This window comes from Aricia agestis, chromosome 2, assembly GCF_905147365.1.
Source record: "Aricia agestis chromosome 2, ilAriAges1.1, whole genome shotgun sequence".
In the NCBI taxonomy this organism is placed as follows: Eukaryota; Metazoa; Arthropoda; class Insecta; order Lepidoptera; family Lycaenidae; genus Aricia; species Aricia agestis.
This window is the reverse complement of record NC_056407.1, coordinates 18,623,718-18,638,071: the sequence shown is the minus strand read 5'-3', so window position 1 is coordinate 18,638,071 and position 14,354 is coordinate 18,623,718. Positions and strand designations below refer to the sequence as shown.

The window sequence follows — 14,354 nt, the reverse complement described above, 5'->3', positions numbered from 1 at the left end:
CAGTTACCTCACCAATCGATCACAAGTTGTAGAAATTCGAAACGCAGATGGTAATACTATATATTCTGAACCGTGCAACGTTGATAGGGGTGTACCTCAAGGTTCAGTTCTTGGACCCAAATCATTTAGTATTTACAGCGCAGACATTACACAGCACATACATCACTGTAAACATCATATATATGCTGACGACATTCAATTGTATATATCGTTTAAGCTAGGCAATCTAAAACAGGCTATGGATATGTTAAATGACGATTTAAAGCGAATATTTGAATGGTCGGAAGCTAACGCTCTGGCACTAAACCCGTTCAAAACAAAGTATATGGTTCTCGGTTCCAAAACTCAAGTTAAAAAAATTTGCGATAGTCAGTTACTCTCAGTGAACATTAAAGGTGAAGAAATTGAAAGAGTCAATGAAGCGAAAAATTTAGGAATCGTTATGGATGAAAATTTACGTTTTGAAAAGCATACAGTAAAAGTGGTAAGCAGCTGCTTCTTTAGATTAAAACTTTTGTATAACATAAGAAAATATTTACCGAAAGAGTTACGTACAACCGTCTGCGAATCACTTGTCCTTTCTAAACATAACTATGCGGATGTCGTTACTGGGCCATGTCTTATGTCTAAATCTAAAAAAATGATACAAAAAGTTCAAAATGCTTGTGCTAGGTATTGTCTAACCATCCCTCCTAGAACACATGTTTCTCCTTACATAAACAACGAGAGATGGCTCAATATGGATCATCGTAGGCAACTGCACTTTGCGACGCTCCTTTTTGGGGTTATCAGGCATAAAACACCTCTATACCTCTTTAATAAATTGCAGTGGGCTGGCGACAGTCAGCTATCCATGACCACCAGGGGCTCGAGCTACTTGCTTATCACTCAATCTCACCACTCAGCCGCGTTTCGAGGAAGCTTTAGACACGTTGCCAGTAAAGTCTGGAATAACCTCCTACCTCCACTAAGAGCCGTAAAGTTTATTGATAACTTTAAGCTTAAATTCTAGCATCACTTATTGCATTTGCAAACAAAAAATAATTATTATTAGTCCAGCCCTAGTAAAGTAGTCGTTTATGTTTACAATATTATATTAAATATATTTTTATTTATATACCTACCTATTAAAAACTATTCCTATTTATATATTATATGTACATTATCATATTAACATGCGTTACATTCTTTTTTATAAGTTTATTACATTTTTATGATAATTAACATTATTCATAAACATTTCCCTACACCATGTCAATATTGTAACAAATACCTTAAGGTTCTTGTATCATGTTATATTTAATATCGACCTTTTGTATTTAAACTATTTTATTTCTTTTCCGTAACTTGATTTATGGGGGTAGGGGTTCGCGGAAGACCAGGGACAGCGGCGACTGTCGCTGTCAAAACCTGAGCGGTCCCCTTTTCCTTATTTTTTGGCATTGCACTGCCATAAATATTATGTTGTCTTAATATGCAAATTTTGTTACTTTTATTTTAGGATAGTGCTTTCTTTGTTTTCACATTCTCTCATGTACACTTTTTTTTCTCTTTTGTATTTTTTGTTTATTGTGGTTGTGTAATGTTAAAAATTGGAATAAAGATTTTTTTTTTTTTTTCATTGACTTCTTGTTACTTAACAACGCCATCTGCTGGAATAGCTTTAGCTGTTGTTGTGTCTTTAAAGCAATTACTTGCTCACGAAATAGTTTTATTATTCGCCAATAGATGTCAGGAACAGTCATATTTTTCAGTTTTTCATGAAAATCGTTGGAGCCGATTCCGAGATTCCAATTATATATATATATATATATATATATATATATATATATATATATATATATATATATATATATATATATATATATATATATATACAAGAATTGCTCGTTTAAAGATATAAGATTAAGATATCTTAATGGTGGTACTTGGTAAATCTTAATACCTTTTTTGAATAAAGAAAATTGGCTGTTTGATTTGAAACACATGAAGGTTTAAGAAGCGAACCACCTGATGTCCTTGCAGTTGTGTTGCAAATTAATATGCAGGCTGATTTCTTGAAGGTCGCAGGTTTGAGCATTCGAAAAAACATCTGCCGCTAACTGGTTTTGAGTTGTGAATAGTGATAGTTTGTGGCTAAAATTCTTGGTAAATCGCAAAAAAAAAATGGAGGATAATATATAGTTTTTTTATTTTTATTTAATAATATTTAAGTTTTTACGTTTATATATAGTATTTTTTGATTAAGTTAAGTTTGCCGAATCGTCAAAATCTTAATGTAAACAAACTTAAGGAAATGTCTCTGTTTGCGGCCGTAAATTAGTTACTTAGCTAACGATGTATAATTACTATTTATATTTGTAGTTTATTGTCGGAGTTAACCTTTAAAGTCGGGTTGGCTCGATGCATCGTGTCAAACTATTTCGGTCGTAAAGTTTATTTTAATGCTCCCAAGCACGGTAACCCAATGAGTGAACTATATTCAGAATCAAGTTCGAATATTTGGGCTACCCAATTATGAAGATACTTCTTCTTCTTCTTCTTCTTTACAAATGGCCTCCCTTGAGGAAATGAAGATACTTAATGGCCGGTTTCAGAGTTTTGACAGATAGTCCATTGAAATGTTACATGAGCTTCGCATTTATTAAAGGACGCAATTTTATTTTTTGGGACATGTAGGGGGTCAATAGAAGCTTTAACCTAAAGTTGGTGGGGTCGCCACTCGCCACTCTTGTGTGTCACACCATATTCGGTCAATAGCGCGTTAGATTAGCTACGTGACGTTAGCCGTAACGTAACCACTCAAGTTTTACACTATCGAATTAATAAACTACTGTCAAAAAACCTCCGAAATCTTGCACAAAATATAATATAAGATTCAAAGCTACAGCGGAATCCTAAAAACCTGTTTAGTATTATAATCCCATTCCCGTTGTATAATCTCAAGATTAGCCTAAAATATCAAGCGTGTTTTATGAATATTCCAGTAGGTACTGGAAATATGTACTGAAATGATAAATCGTTTCGCAATCTGAATTTTAAATACAGCAGCTGCAGAATCTTGCTACATAATAATAGCGTTTTAATTATTCTTCTAAAATGCTGTCGACACCTGTCAGCTGCCAGTGATGTCACTGATATTGTAAAAGTTGTCAGTATCACAGCCATGTTTAGAAACTTGAAACTTCGGCATATTGTAATCTTACAACTTACATACACTACATTACATTTCTAGTGTAAGTAACTTTGCACTCGTCAATCCTATATATTATCATATGATTAAATAGTAAGTAGGTCAAATTGTATAGTCATACAGGCTACAGCATCTGGGTGCACGCGAGTGCCCCCGCCAAGATGAGCCAAGCGAAGCGCGCAAGGGCACTACCTACCTTTTCTCGAAACGTTTCGTCGTATTTTTGCACCCTCGTAACTTTGGTTTGGATAATGCCAGATAGTTGACATTTTCAAGATATTATGACATGGGTATAATAATTAAATACGCAAAGTTTGAATATTGTTACTATTATACTTTAGATATACAGGTGTCCAAAAACCCACAAAAATGGTACTGACTCACCGATCATCAAAATTGTTAGGGTACTTCCTGAAGTCTTAGAAAGCTGAACTTTGTTATATAGCATACTATTAGTACAGAAACAACAAAAAAATTATCAAACCAAACCTAACCTATCCTATCCCCTTGATATAGAGGGGGGATGTTAGTATGGGATACCCCCGTTTCTTGTGCTAGTTACAAAATTAAAAATAGAGTATAAAATACTTCTTGTGCCAAATAAAAAAATACGTGTTAGCCACGCGCTCTCACAGAAAACCGGTGTAAAACAGCGCTTGCGCTGTGTTTCTTCTAGCGAGTTAAGCGGAGACCGGAAGCCCAACTGCACTATACCTTATTCAATATCCCTGTTCTCTTCTGCTTATTCCCTTAGCCTATTCCTTCATAAAAAGGGCGAAAGCGCACTTGCAACTCTTTTAATGTTACAGTGCCCATGGACTTTGGACATTGACATGGGCCATGGACTTTCCATCAGGTGGCCCGTCTGCTTGTTAGTCCCCCAATTTCATAAAAAATCGGCCAAGTGCGAGTTAAACTCGCACACGAAGGGTTCCGTACCTCAATCAAGCAAAAATAGCCTGAAAATTGTGTTTTTTTGTATGGAGCCTCCATTAATTATTTAAATTTCCTCCAACGCCTCCGTGGTCTAGTGGTATAGAGCGCGGCTCTTGACTTGGAGGTCGTGGGTTCGATTCCCGCGTTGGAAACATGTAATTTCCAAGTTTGGTCAGGACAATGCAGGCTGATCACCTGATTGTCTGACAAGTAAGATGATCCATGCGTCGGATGGGCATGTAAAAAGTCGGTCCTGCGCCTGATCTCTCGCCAGTCGTGTCGGTCTTCCGTCCCACTGGGTTATGGAAGTAAAGAAATAGAGAGTGCCCTTGTGTACTGCGCACACACTTGGGCACTATAAAATTACTCCTGCGTAGCTGGATTGGTTTCAATAAAATCGGCCACCGTCACCGAAACCGGTGTGGGAGCTATTATTATTAATTTATTTAAATTTTATTATTGATTATTAAAGTACAAATATAACCCACCAAAAACATTTTCATGTAAAAATGTTGCCAAGAAGAACATATAGTTCGTGGTGTCAAAAAGTAGTGAGATCTCATGTAGAGCCAAGTTTCTAACCTTAGGGAGCATACCCATACTACGTGACCCATTTAGGGGGGGGAGGGGGGTCTTCAAAATACTACGCTCGGTCACGAGAAGGGGCAGGGGGTCTAGAGTTTTGTCACGTAGTCAATTTCGCCGAGAGAAACGTCATACGAAAAAATTTTTTTTCGCCATTTAATACTTAACACTTGCATTTATTATGGTTATTTATAGCAAACAGCCATTAAAAAAAAACAGGCACAGTTGTCACTTATCAGGCATTTTGTAGTTTGGTGGAGCTGTAAAGCTTGGTGATCATTAGACATCGGATTATATGCATTTGCATACTATATGCAAATGCATATAATGGCAATTTTTAGGCGATATTGCATATTTTGGCAATTTTTCGTTGATAGTGCATATTTCGGTAGTTTTATGCCCTCGTAGTCTCCAAACTAGCTATCATGACACACGCCGAGGCCACAAAACAGAGGTAGAATAGATCAAAAGACTTCAAATATATCGCTCCATCCCACAGAAATGGATCTAGTCCATCCCCATTAAAAGAATGCAATACACCCGATAGGTACAATATCTTTCTGGAAACAAAAATTTTCTTTGTAGTTGGCAGCATTAGTAAAAAATTTGAATAAAGTAGTTACCGATTTCTTAAACTTCCATGGACATTAAGATTGCAATCGGAAAATGTTGGTAGAAAATTATTATTGGTGCTGTATAAACAATTAAAAATTCTGGATTTGATGAAATTTAATAAAATTGACGCTTTTATTTACGGCACCACCGGAAAGCTCTTCAAAAAATAATAAATTAATATACTTAAATTAAAATAAATTAATAAATTATAATAATAAGTGACTTTTGATTGTGCATATTTTGTGCATATTTCGGCCATTTATCGTGCATACTTGTATGCCTATTTCGGCACTTTGATCGTGCATATAATCCGATGTCTAGTGATCATATATTTATTATTTATTATATTTGGTGTTCGATTACAATTTGAACGACAGTCGTGACTAAAATAGCTAGTAGGTACCATCAAGGAAATTGATTCCTAGGTGGTCAACAGTTGGAGAAAGTATAATAATGCTTACAAAATATGGTCACTTATCTGAACAAATAAACCGTTCCTGAAGAACCATCCAACCTGCGTCCGCGTCTTGTAGCAGATTTTTAACTACTAAATTCAAATTGAAGTTTCTCGATGTACAATGAAATATAGTGCTATCATTTAGTGCCGAAAATATTTTTGTAGTATGTTTATAAAACTAAAAAAAACGGTCACTAAACCGAACATTCCGGCCGGGTTGTTTTTTCATGATTATAATTTTAATTAATTTGTAGTTATATTATGTTAGATTTTTCAATAACAAGACATTCAATTGATACATTAAGTATTTAAGAATCTAACATATGTTTTTTAAGTAACTTACTTTAAGAAAAAAAATAGTTATTAAAGATTTTGTTACAACTTCTGGGAAGGGGACAGGTGAATTTAATAGGTTTCGGTACTTAAAAACCCTTATAAATCTCATACTAAATAAAATTTTATACAAACGTGAATGTATTTTAATAAAAGAAAACTTGTTTTTGCTCCTACATTAAAATGACAAAATGTTAGAATGTAATTTTTTACAAATAATCTGTAGCGAAGTTAAGGGACAAGGTAAAAATCAGGGGTACACATTTTTTTGAAAATGCCCTTGTTTGTTAAGTATTTAATATTTATGGTTTTTAAATTACGCAACAAAAACCATTTTGTCGCTTACGCCCTTTCCATTTTTTGCTGGTCCATTGCTTGTTTTCTATGAAAGGTAGGATTGAGTAACAGCTTTTTCGTTTCGACGATGATAATAATCATTTATCATGTTGCCCAAAGGGTAAAAACAGGACTCTATTACTAAGACTTCGATGTCTGTCTGTCCGTCTGCCTGTCTCCAGGCTGTATCTCAAGAACGGTGATAGCTAGAGAGTTGAAAATAATATAAATTGAATATTTAAGGGGGTCTCCCATACAACAAACTTGATTTTAGGGTTCCGTACCCAAAGGGTAAAAACAGGACCCTGTTACTGAGACTTCGATGTCTGTCCGTCTGTCTGTCTCCAGGCTGTAACTCACGAACGGTAATAGCTAGAGAGTTGAAATTTTCACAGATTATGTATTTCTGTTGCTGCTATAACTACAAATACTAAAAATAAAATAAATTAAATATTTAAGGGGGGCTCCTATACAACAAACGTGATTTTTCAACCTTTTTTTGCTCGGTATCAATGATAACAACAGGTAGGCACTTGAAAGGTACACAAAATACTCATCTGTATTTATACTTTAACTAGCGGCCCGCCCCGGCTTCGCACGGGTAGACATTGATTTTTAAATAATTTTTTTTCAATCTTTATTTCTTAGTCAATCTTTATGTTAAGCAGAACATAAAAATGGTTTACACTATTTAGCCTGTAACTACTATATTATAATTATTATACACATTTTTATTGTATTTTTTTTTTATATTTTAAGTGTTATGTTTGATTATTTTATCCTTGCCTACGGAAGATACTATTATTTATACTATTTTGCAATTTCTAAATGTTTTTTTTTGTTTAAAGTATTTTATGTTTTTTTTTGTAGTTTTATGCTTTATTATTTTATGCTTACCTACATGCGTAAAAGATTCCATTAAAATTGGGTTAAAGATTCCCTGTAAACGATTTTTGATGTTGTTTTATTTTGTGGCAGCAAAATAAATTGATTGGACATTTATAGTTATAGAAATTAATTATAATAGCAATCAAAAATAATAGTCATTCAAAACGTTATGAATTAATGAAGCACTATAATATTATCCCATCAATGAAGCGGCACCCGGCTGTCGCATAACTATTATATGTATTATAAATCTATTGTGTCTGCGATTCCCATGATCGAGGTAATAATAATTAATATTTACGTGGACTCTCCGGGCGAGCACACCCGCGCGGCGCGCCTTGACGACGCCCAATTCGCAACGTGCAGCAGAAATCGTAATATTTTAATTTCGCCATAACATTAAAACCAAACGTCCAATTTTAATCATTCAAAGACCAAATATTATCTACATTAACTGTACTTAGTAATGAAATAATTTATTTTGATAATAATTAATGCCATGAGTAAAATAAAGGCATTTAAATATAGTCCTAAAACATTTCAAGATTTTTTTAATAAAAAAATGTTTATTGTGCCTCACTCAACATAGATAGGTATAGTGTGTCGCGGACTTTTTTGTAGATATTTAAAAGATCTATAATTACTTAAAACATTTTATGGTTCTATCTTTTATAGTTTAGGCAGCGTACGCGAAAAAAGTAACATTTCTGGTTGATTTTTTACACCTTGCGTCCGAAAATCCCAAATATCTTACGGAACCCTATTTTTTTCCAAAATAAAATTTAGCCTATGTTCAGCAGAAATAAAGTAGGATTCCAATGGTAAAAGAATCTTTCAAATTTCAAATCTTTCCTCTTTATAATAGTAGTGTAGATAATTAATAATAAACTTTAAATAATAAATTATTTAAAGTTTAATTAACCTTAATTATCCCATACAAAAAGCACAATTTTTTACTATTTTTGCTCTATAATGGTACGGAACCTTTCGTGTGTGAGTCCAACTCGCACTTCGCCGATTTTTTTTATTATTATAAGTAGCTGCTCTTGTTAGATTACAAGATAACTTTAAGTTTGTGGCACTGGTCGGATAGAAAATGTTAAAAGTTGAAACAGAAATGTCAGCGATACTTGATGATAAATGTAGGTATTAAGTAGTCGGGGAGAATGTTTGACACTTTCTGATGGTAACCTTTGCTCAGGGGCAGCATGGGAGCTAAGCAGAGCAAGCGCTCGGTGGACATCAGCGGCAAGGAGGCCGACGGCGCCGGCGAGGTGGCCGCGGCGGGGGCGGGGGGCGAAGGCCGAGTGGAGGCCCTGGCAGACGCCGACGTCAAGCCCCAGCTCAACGGCGATGCGCACATCACAGAGACTACAGTAAGTGTTGGCACTTAGCAGAGGAAAGGGTTCGATGAGAATTGATGTTTGCTGTGTATAGACGTAAACGTCAGTAATCAGTCATGTCATGCATTGGCCCCAAGTTAAGGCTCTCCACATTAAACTAGGTTAAATTAGCCAGGGCTCTAATGCCACTTCACACATATACGACCACCATAATATTATGTGGCCTTTCTGCGTTGGGTGGCTAGGGCCCTGATGGATTACAACGATTTTCATCATGATTGCAAAGCTGTCTTCGTCTATAGCCTGTATAATCGACGTCGATCATGCCATTCATAGGCGAAAATGCAATTCTACGCGTTTTTTTATTCACTTGTATATTGGTCCCTTACGTCCCAAAGTAAAGTTTCCGCACAAGGAAAATAAAAATGTAACTATCTTCAATCAAATATTTCTGGTAACTATGTATGTAATTAATAATTATTGGTATCGTCTCGGATATGGACAAGGGAACGTGAGGCAGCGCGGCCGGCTGCAGTAAAATGCAGCTTATAAAATGTCTGCAATCTAAACTTGTTATTGTATATTGCATTTCAAATACAATTACGCCTGAGTGACTCGCAAAGAGGGGAAGACGGTTTGACGGCCCGGCAAAAGACGCTGCCGGCGACTGTCGTCTGTGTCCTAAGGCTGGGTTTTCACTGGAGCTGCGTTGATTTGATGTCAGGAAAATGAAGCAGGAAGATATTCTATTAGTCTCAATAACACGTTACCCGCAACGCAACAAGCTACGGTGAAAACGCACCCTAAAGGTTCGCGCTCACTTTGTCGGCGCGTGCCGGGGCGGGTCGGGGCGCAGCGCAGCGCAAAATGCGCTATAGCACACTATTGCCGGGTCGGGTCGCATCGCATTGACGGATTTTAACGCTCACTGTGCCGGGGCGGGTCGGCGCGCAATGCATTGACGGATTTTGAGCCGAGGCTTGCCGGACCGCATCACATCCGCGCGCCGCTTGCTATAGCACACTGTTGCCGGGGCGCAGCGGGTCTTGTCGGGTCGTGTCGCATTGACGGAAATCTGCCGAGCAAAAATCCGCGCCGATGCGCCCCGGCACAGTGTGCGATACGCGCATCCGCTTTCATACAAATTGTATGGAGGCAGATTTTTGCGATGCGCCCCGGCACGCTGAGCCCCGGCACGGCCCGTCTCAGTGTGCTCACTCCTTAACGCCGCTAACGCGAGGCTGCACAAACACGAGGACGTTTAAGGTGACGCCGCCGCGTTAAAGTAAAAAACCGTGTTGGATAATATGTTTTAGATTGCTTGTTTTCTATAAGAGGCCCGGCTTCTCATAGAAAACAATAAATGGAACAGCAAGAAATGGAAAAGCGCGAATAAATAACGCGACAAAATTGTTTTTGTCGCGTTATTTAAAAACCATAAATATATTCATTGCCATGGGCAAATAAAAGTGTATGCTTAAACCAATCTATGTACAAATTTTAGAAGCTTAAATCACTCTCCTCTGTTAACAAAATTAGAATCCCTTTTTTTACAGAGGTCTTTTCGATTGATTATTCTGTGTTATTAAAGTTGACCAATCGTGTTATGCTATGGGTAATTCAAAGACAAAGACATGATGAATACTGACAATGAACTTTGATTTCTTAGCTTTAGTCATTGCTGAGAAAAATCGATATCGATACAGCCAAATTATCAAGGCGTCGCCTTAACTCTCGAGTCCCCGAGCCGGCGAGACGAGGCGACGGATCGAGTTATCTCAAGGATCGCATAATGATAGATCCGTCATCTCGCAGGCACCGTTAGCTCACTGATTCACAGTTTACACAACGGATACGTGTATATTGACTCATTTTTTATCGTCACACGTTTGCCTCATATGCGTAGTAAAGCACCGACCGCTATGGTATTTATTTACTTTACTCATCATAAAGAAACTTAAGTTAAATTGAATAGGGATAACAAAGTAAACTAACAGAAAACTCGGTCCTATTGTTATTCTGATGAGAGTTGAAAATCAGAATTAAAATTTAAAATTCTCATTTAACATCACAATAATGTAATAGTTTGTGTCCAAATTAACATACGATGAAATTATATGTAACACTGTATAATTAGACTCGATTAGAAGAACAAAAAGCCCACACGTGTCTAACACATTTACGATGGGAAAAAATTCTTACTACACCGCGTACGCTCCGAAATGAACGTTGGTCGTTGAACCGCGCCGTCTGCTATTGAGAGTAATACATATTTTTTGTAGCCGGTAAAAAGTTCGATATTATAGACAGTAGGTAGTTAGGTACCCAACAGACCAGTGTTTCCATATACAGTTACCGTCACCAATTTTAAGTTGAGCGTGACGAGCGCTCGTCTTTGGGCTCGCTACAAAAAAGAAAACGCTGGCAATAACAAACACAATATATTTTAAAGCTTCGATTAGTTTCGAGCGCAGAGTGTATAAATTGAACTTTCTTCTAGGAGAAGGAGAAGCAAATAGACAACGGAACGGCCGAAAACGAAAAGGACGCGACCACCGAGAAGGAGAACAAGGAACAGGACGAGGAAAAGAAGGAGGCGCCCGTGACCAACGGCGACACCGAACCCAAACCCGAGAGTGGCGAGACTCCCTCCCCCGAGGACAACAAAAAACCCAAGAAGGAGAAGGTACAGTTACCGACTGAAATTAAATAAACTCTGCCTCCTCCTAATTAAATAAAGGAAACATTTTTATCGAAAATTACAAAGTTAAGTGCTAAATTATGCTAAGCGTCACGCTTCGCTGAATACGATTATGAATCCATTCAACGCTTCTAGTGAAACGAGAATTTGTGCTTGTGTGTGCTTGTTTACATCGGTTTAACTAGTGCATGTCGCAAACAGGTCAAAAAGAAATGGTCGCTGCGGTCGATCAGTTTCAGTAGAAAAGACAAACCGAAGCAAGAGAAAAAGCAAAAAGACGAGGACAAAACTAACGGCGAGCCGGAGAAAGTTCCCGAGGAGGTGAGTGGACCGACGGCTTCCGAGCATCGATCGCCCCGGCCACCCCGACCGCTGCAGAGAGCTTAGTCACACGAGTGGCTGTGCTAGCAAAATCCTTGGGTTCTTCAAATCCTAATAGGGGTGCTTCAATTCGGTTGGATTTTATTGGAACTGTGTGAGGGTCGGTGCGATCGATGTATTCAAGCTTAGTGCTAAAGTACCCGACCAGTATATCGCAGCAATGCTCCCAGTTGTATGAGTATGTAATATGTATTACGCGTTGCTGCATACTGCATAGCCGTACGCTGTATTTACTTTTATAGTTAACAGGAAATACTACTGTAAATATTTTAAAAGTTTTATTGCATTGTAATCGAATTGATTTATTTAATACTAGCGACCCGCCCCGGCTTCGCACGGGTACAAAATATAAAGCCTATGTGCCACTGAAAAAAATATGATTAAAATCGATCCAGTAGCTTTGACTCATTACTATTTACTACCCGTGGGCCGTGGGCCGTGGGCCATGGCCCGCATTGGCCGGTACCGGGTACCGCCGCGACGCAAAAGCTACGACCCGCAATTTTTAAATATTGTTGTAGTGTTAGATAGCTCATTAATTATCGAGTAAGGCTATATTATTACGCTAAGACTAATACGACCGAAGAAACTCAGGAAAATCTGGGAACAACGGGGTAAATATTAGAAAGGGTTTATCTCACGAACTACTGGAGCAATTTTTATGGCAATATTTGGCACAGATATAGAGTAGACCACGTGAAGGGAGTGAGTATAGCTATTTTTTATGGGAAAATGTACAGTTTCCGTAAAACTCCTAATTTACGCGGGCGAAGCCGCGCGGAACATCTAGTACCCTACATACCAAAAGAAAATTTTTAAAATCGGTTAACAAACGGCGGAGTAATCGTTGAACATAAAAAAACCAACAAAAAACCTCCCCCATTTTGAGAGTTGGTTAAAATTGTAGCCTATGTGTTATTCTGATGTTTAAGCTGTAATATTATTGTAAAGTTTCATTAAAATACGTTCAGTAGTTTTTGCGTGAAAGAGTAACAAACATCCATACATCCAAACTTTTGCCTTTATAATATTAGTAGGAAGTAGGATGTAGAGATAAGTAATATAAAGCAAAGTAATTAATTATCTCATAAAAGTAACAATAATTAAAAGTCAGGTCATTATGTTCGCAGTAATCACTAATTAGTAACGCCTCAAAATATTTAAAAAGAAAATGGCTACAAATTTATATATTTTTAAGTAAGTTATCATATAAATATTAGTAACGTTATAATACTTATAACATTCAAACAATTGAATTTGTGTAAAAACTTGGTTATTATCTTGCAGCCTTCAAAGACTATGTTTGAAGATAATTAGTAATTAGTTTTTACTAATTATTAATTAGTTTTTACTAATTACTAATTAGGTACGCTTGGAAACCGTAATAATTTAATTGCATTGATAAAACATATTACTCAATTACATGAATCTTTAATAATCGGGCAAGTGCGAGTCGGACTCGCGCACGTAGGGTTCCGTTATCCGTACCGATAAAGAGCAAAAATAGGCTAAAAATTGTGTTTTTTTGTATGGGAATTTGAATTTTATTTAAATATTATTTATTATTAAAGTACCGTACTATGAATTGAAGAATATCTAAGGCCTTTGTGAAAATTTCAAGTGCCATTATAATTGAATTTGAGCAAAAAAGGCCAAAAAAATCACGTTTGTTATATGGGAGCCCCCCTTAAAAATTAATATTATGTATTTTGTTTTTAGTATTTGAGCAAAAAAGGCCAAATAAATCACGTTTGTTGTATGGGGCGTTTTCACCCTTTGGGTACGGAACCCTAAAAAGGGATATTGATATTTATAAAATACTAGATGTTCCGCGCGGCTTCGCCCGCGTAATTTAGGAATGTCACGGAAACCGTACATTTTTCCACAAAAAAAGAAACCAATGTGCTTTCACGTGGTCTATTCTTCATGTGTGCCGAATAACATAAAAATTGCTCCAGTGCTTTCTTAAGATCATAAGCAATTTCAAATAATTTTCCCCGTTTTTTCAACAATAGCGCTTATTCTCAGTTAAATTTTATTAAAACTAGCTAAAAGCTGAGTTTGTTGAGGGCTCGCGTCATCACTCGTAACACCTTGACCACCTTGACTGATGATAACACATCTACATTATATAAATAAAAATGACTATGTTAAAGCACAAATCAATTATAGGAGTAATAGTTTTTCCGGAAAGTGTACCACAAAATGTAAAGGTTGTGGGATATAATACTAGGGCTCGCTTCGCTATTGAGTATTGATAAAAAATAATGGACTAATCCAATGTGCAAAAGGAATAATCGTGTGAATTATGTTTGGCGTGTGATATTAAAAATCGGTGACCACAACTGCATATTTTCCTGTCAGCTGTAATTAATTGTTGATTTCATTCAAAGGAAAATATTTACAAAATATTATATTAAAATTACATATTATTATATTATTAAAAATTTTAATCCATTCACTATATCAGTACTATCACCGAGCTTCAAAATTTAATCCGACGGAGAATATTCAATTGAATATACCTTTAAACTCGTTTAATGAACTCTGACATTGTCTGACACACTTGAAGTTGAAATACATATC

At 36.6% G+C, this 14,354-nt stretch overlaps 1 protein-coding gene across 3 annotated transcripts in view; it reads left to right on the top strand.

Annotated features, from left to right (window-relative positions):
- The window catches only part of LOC121739965 (A-kinase anchor protein 200), a 43,494-nt gene that overhangs the window by 8,693 nt on the left and 20,447 nt on the right, over positions 1–14,354 (top strand). For 2 of the 3 annotated variants that reach the window (XM_042132621.1, XM_042132623.1), the window contains exons 2-4: positions 8,545–8,719; positions 11,187–11,372; positions 11,589–11,708. In XM_042132621.1, coding sequence (XP_041988555.1) covers positions 8,552–8,719; positions 11,187–11,372; positions 11,589–11,708 — 474 coding nt within the window. In that variant the 5' untranslated portion in view covers positions 8,545–8,551. Of the gene's footprint in view, positions 1–8,539; positions 8,720–11,186; positions 11,373–11,588; positions 11,709–14,354 lie in introns of all 3 variants that reach the window. The other variant, XM_042132622.1, reaches the window with a different exon arrangement.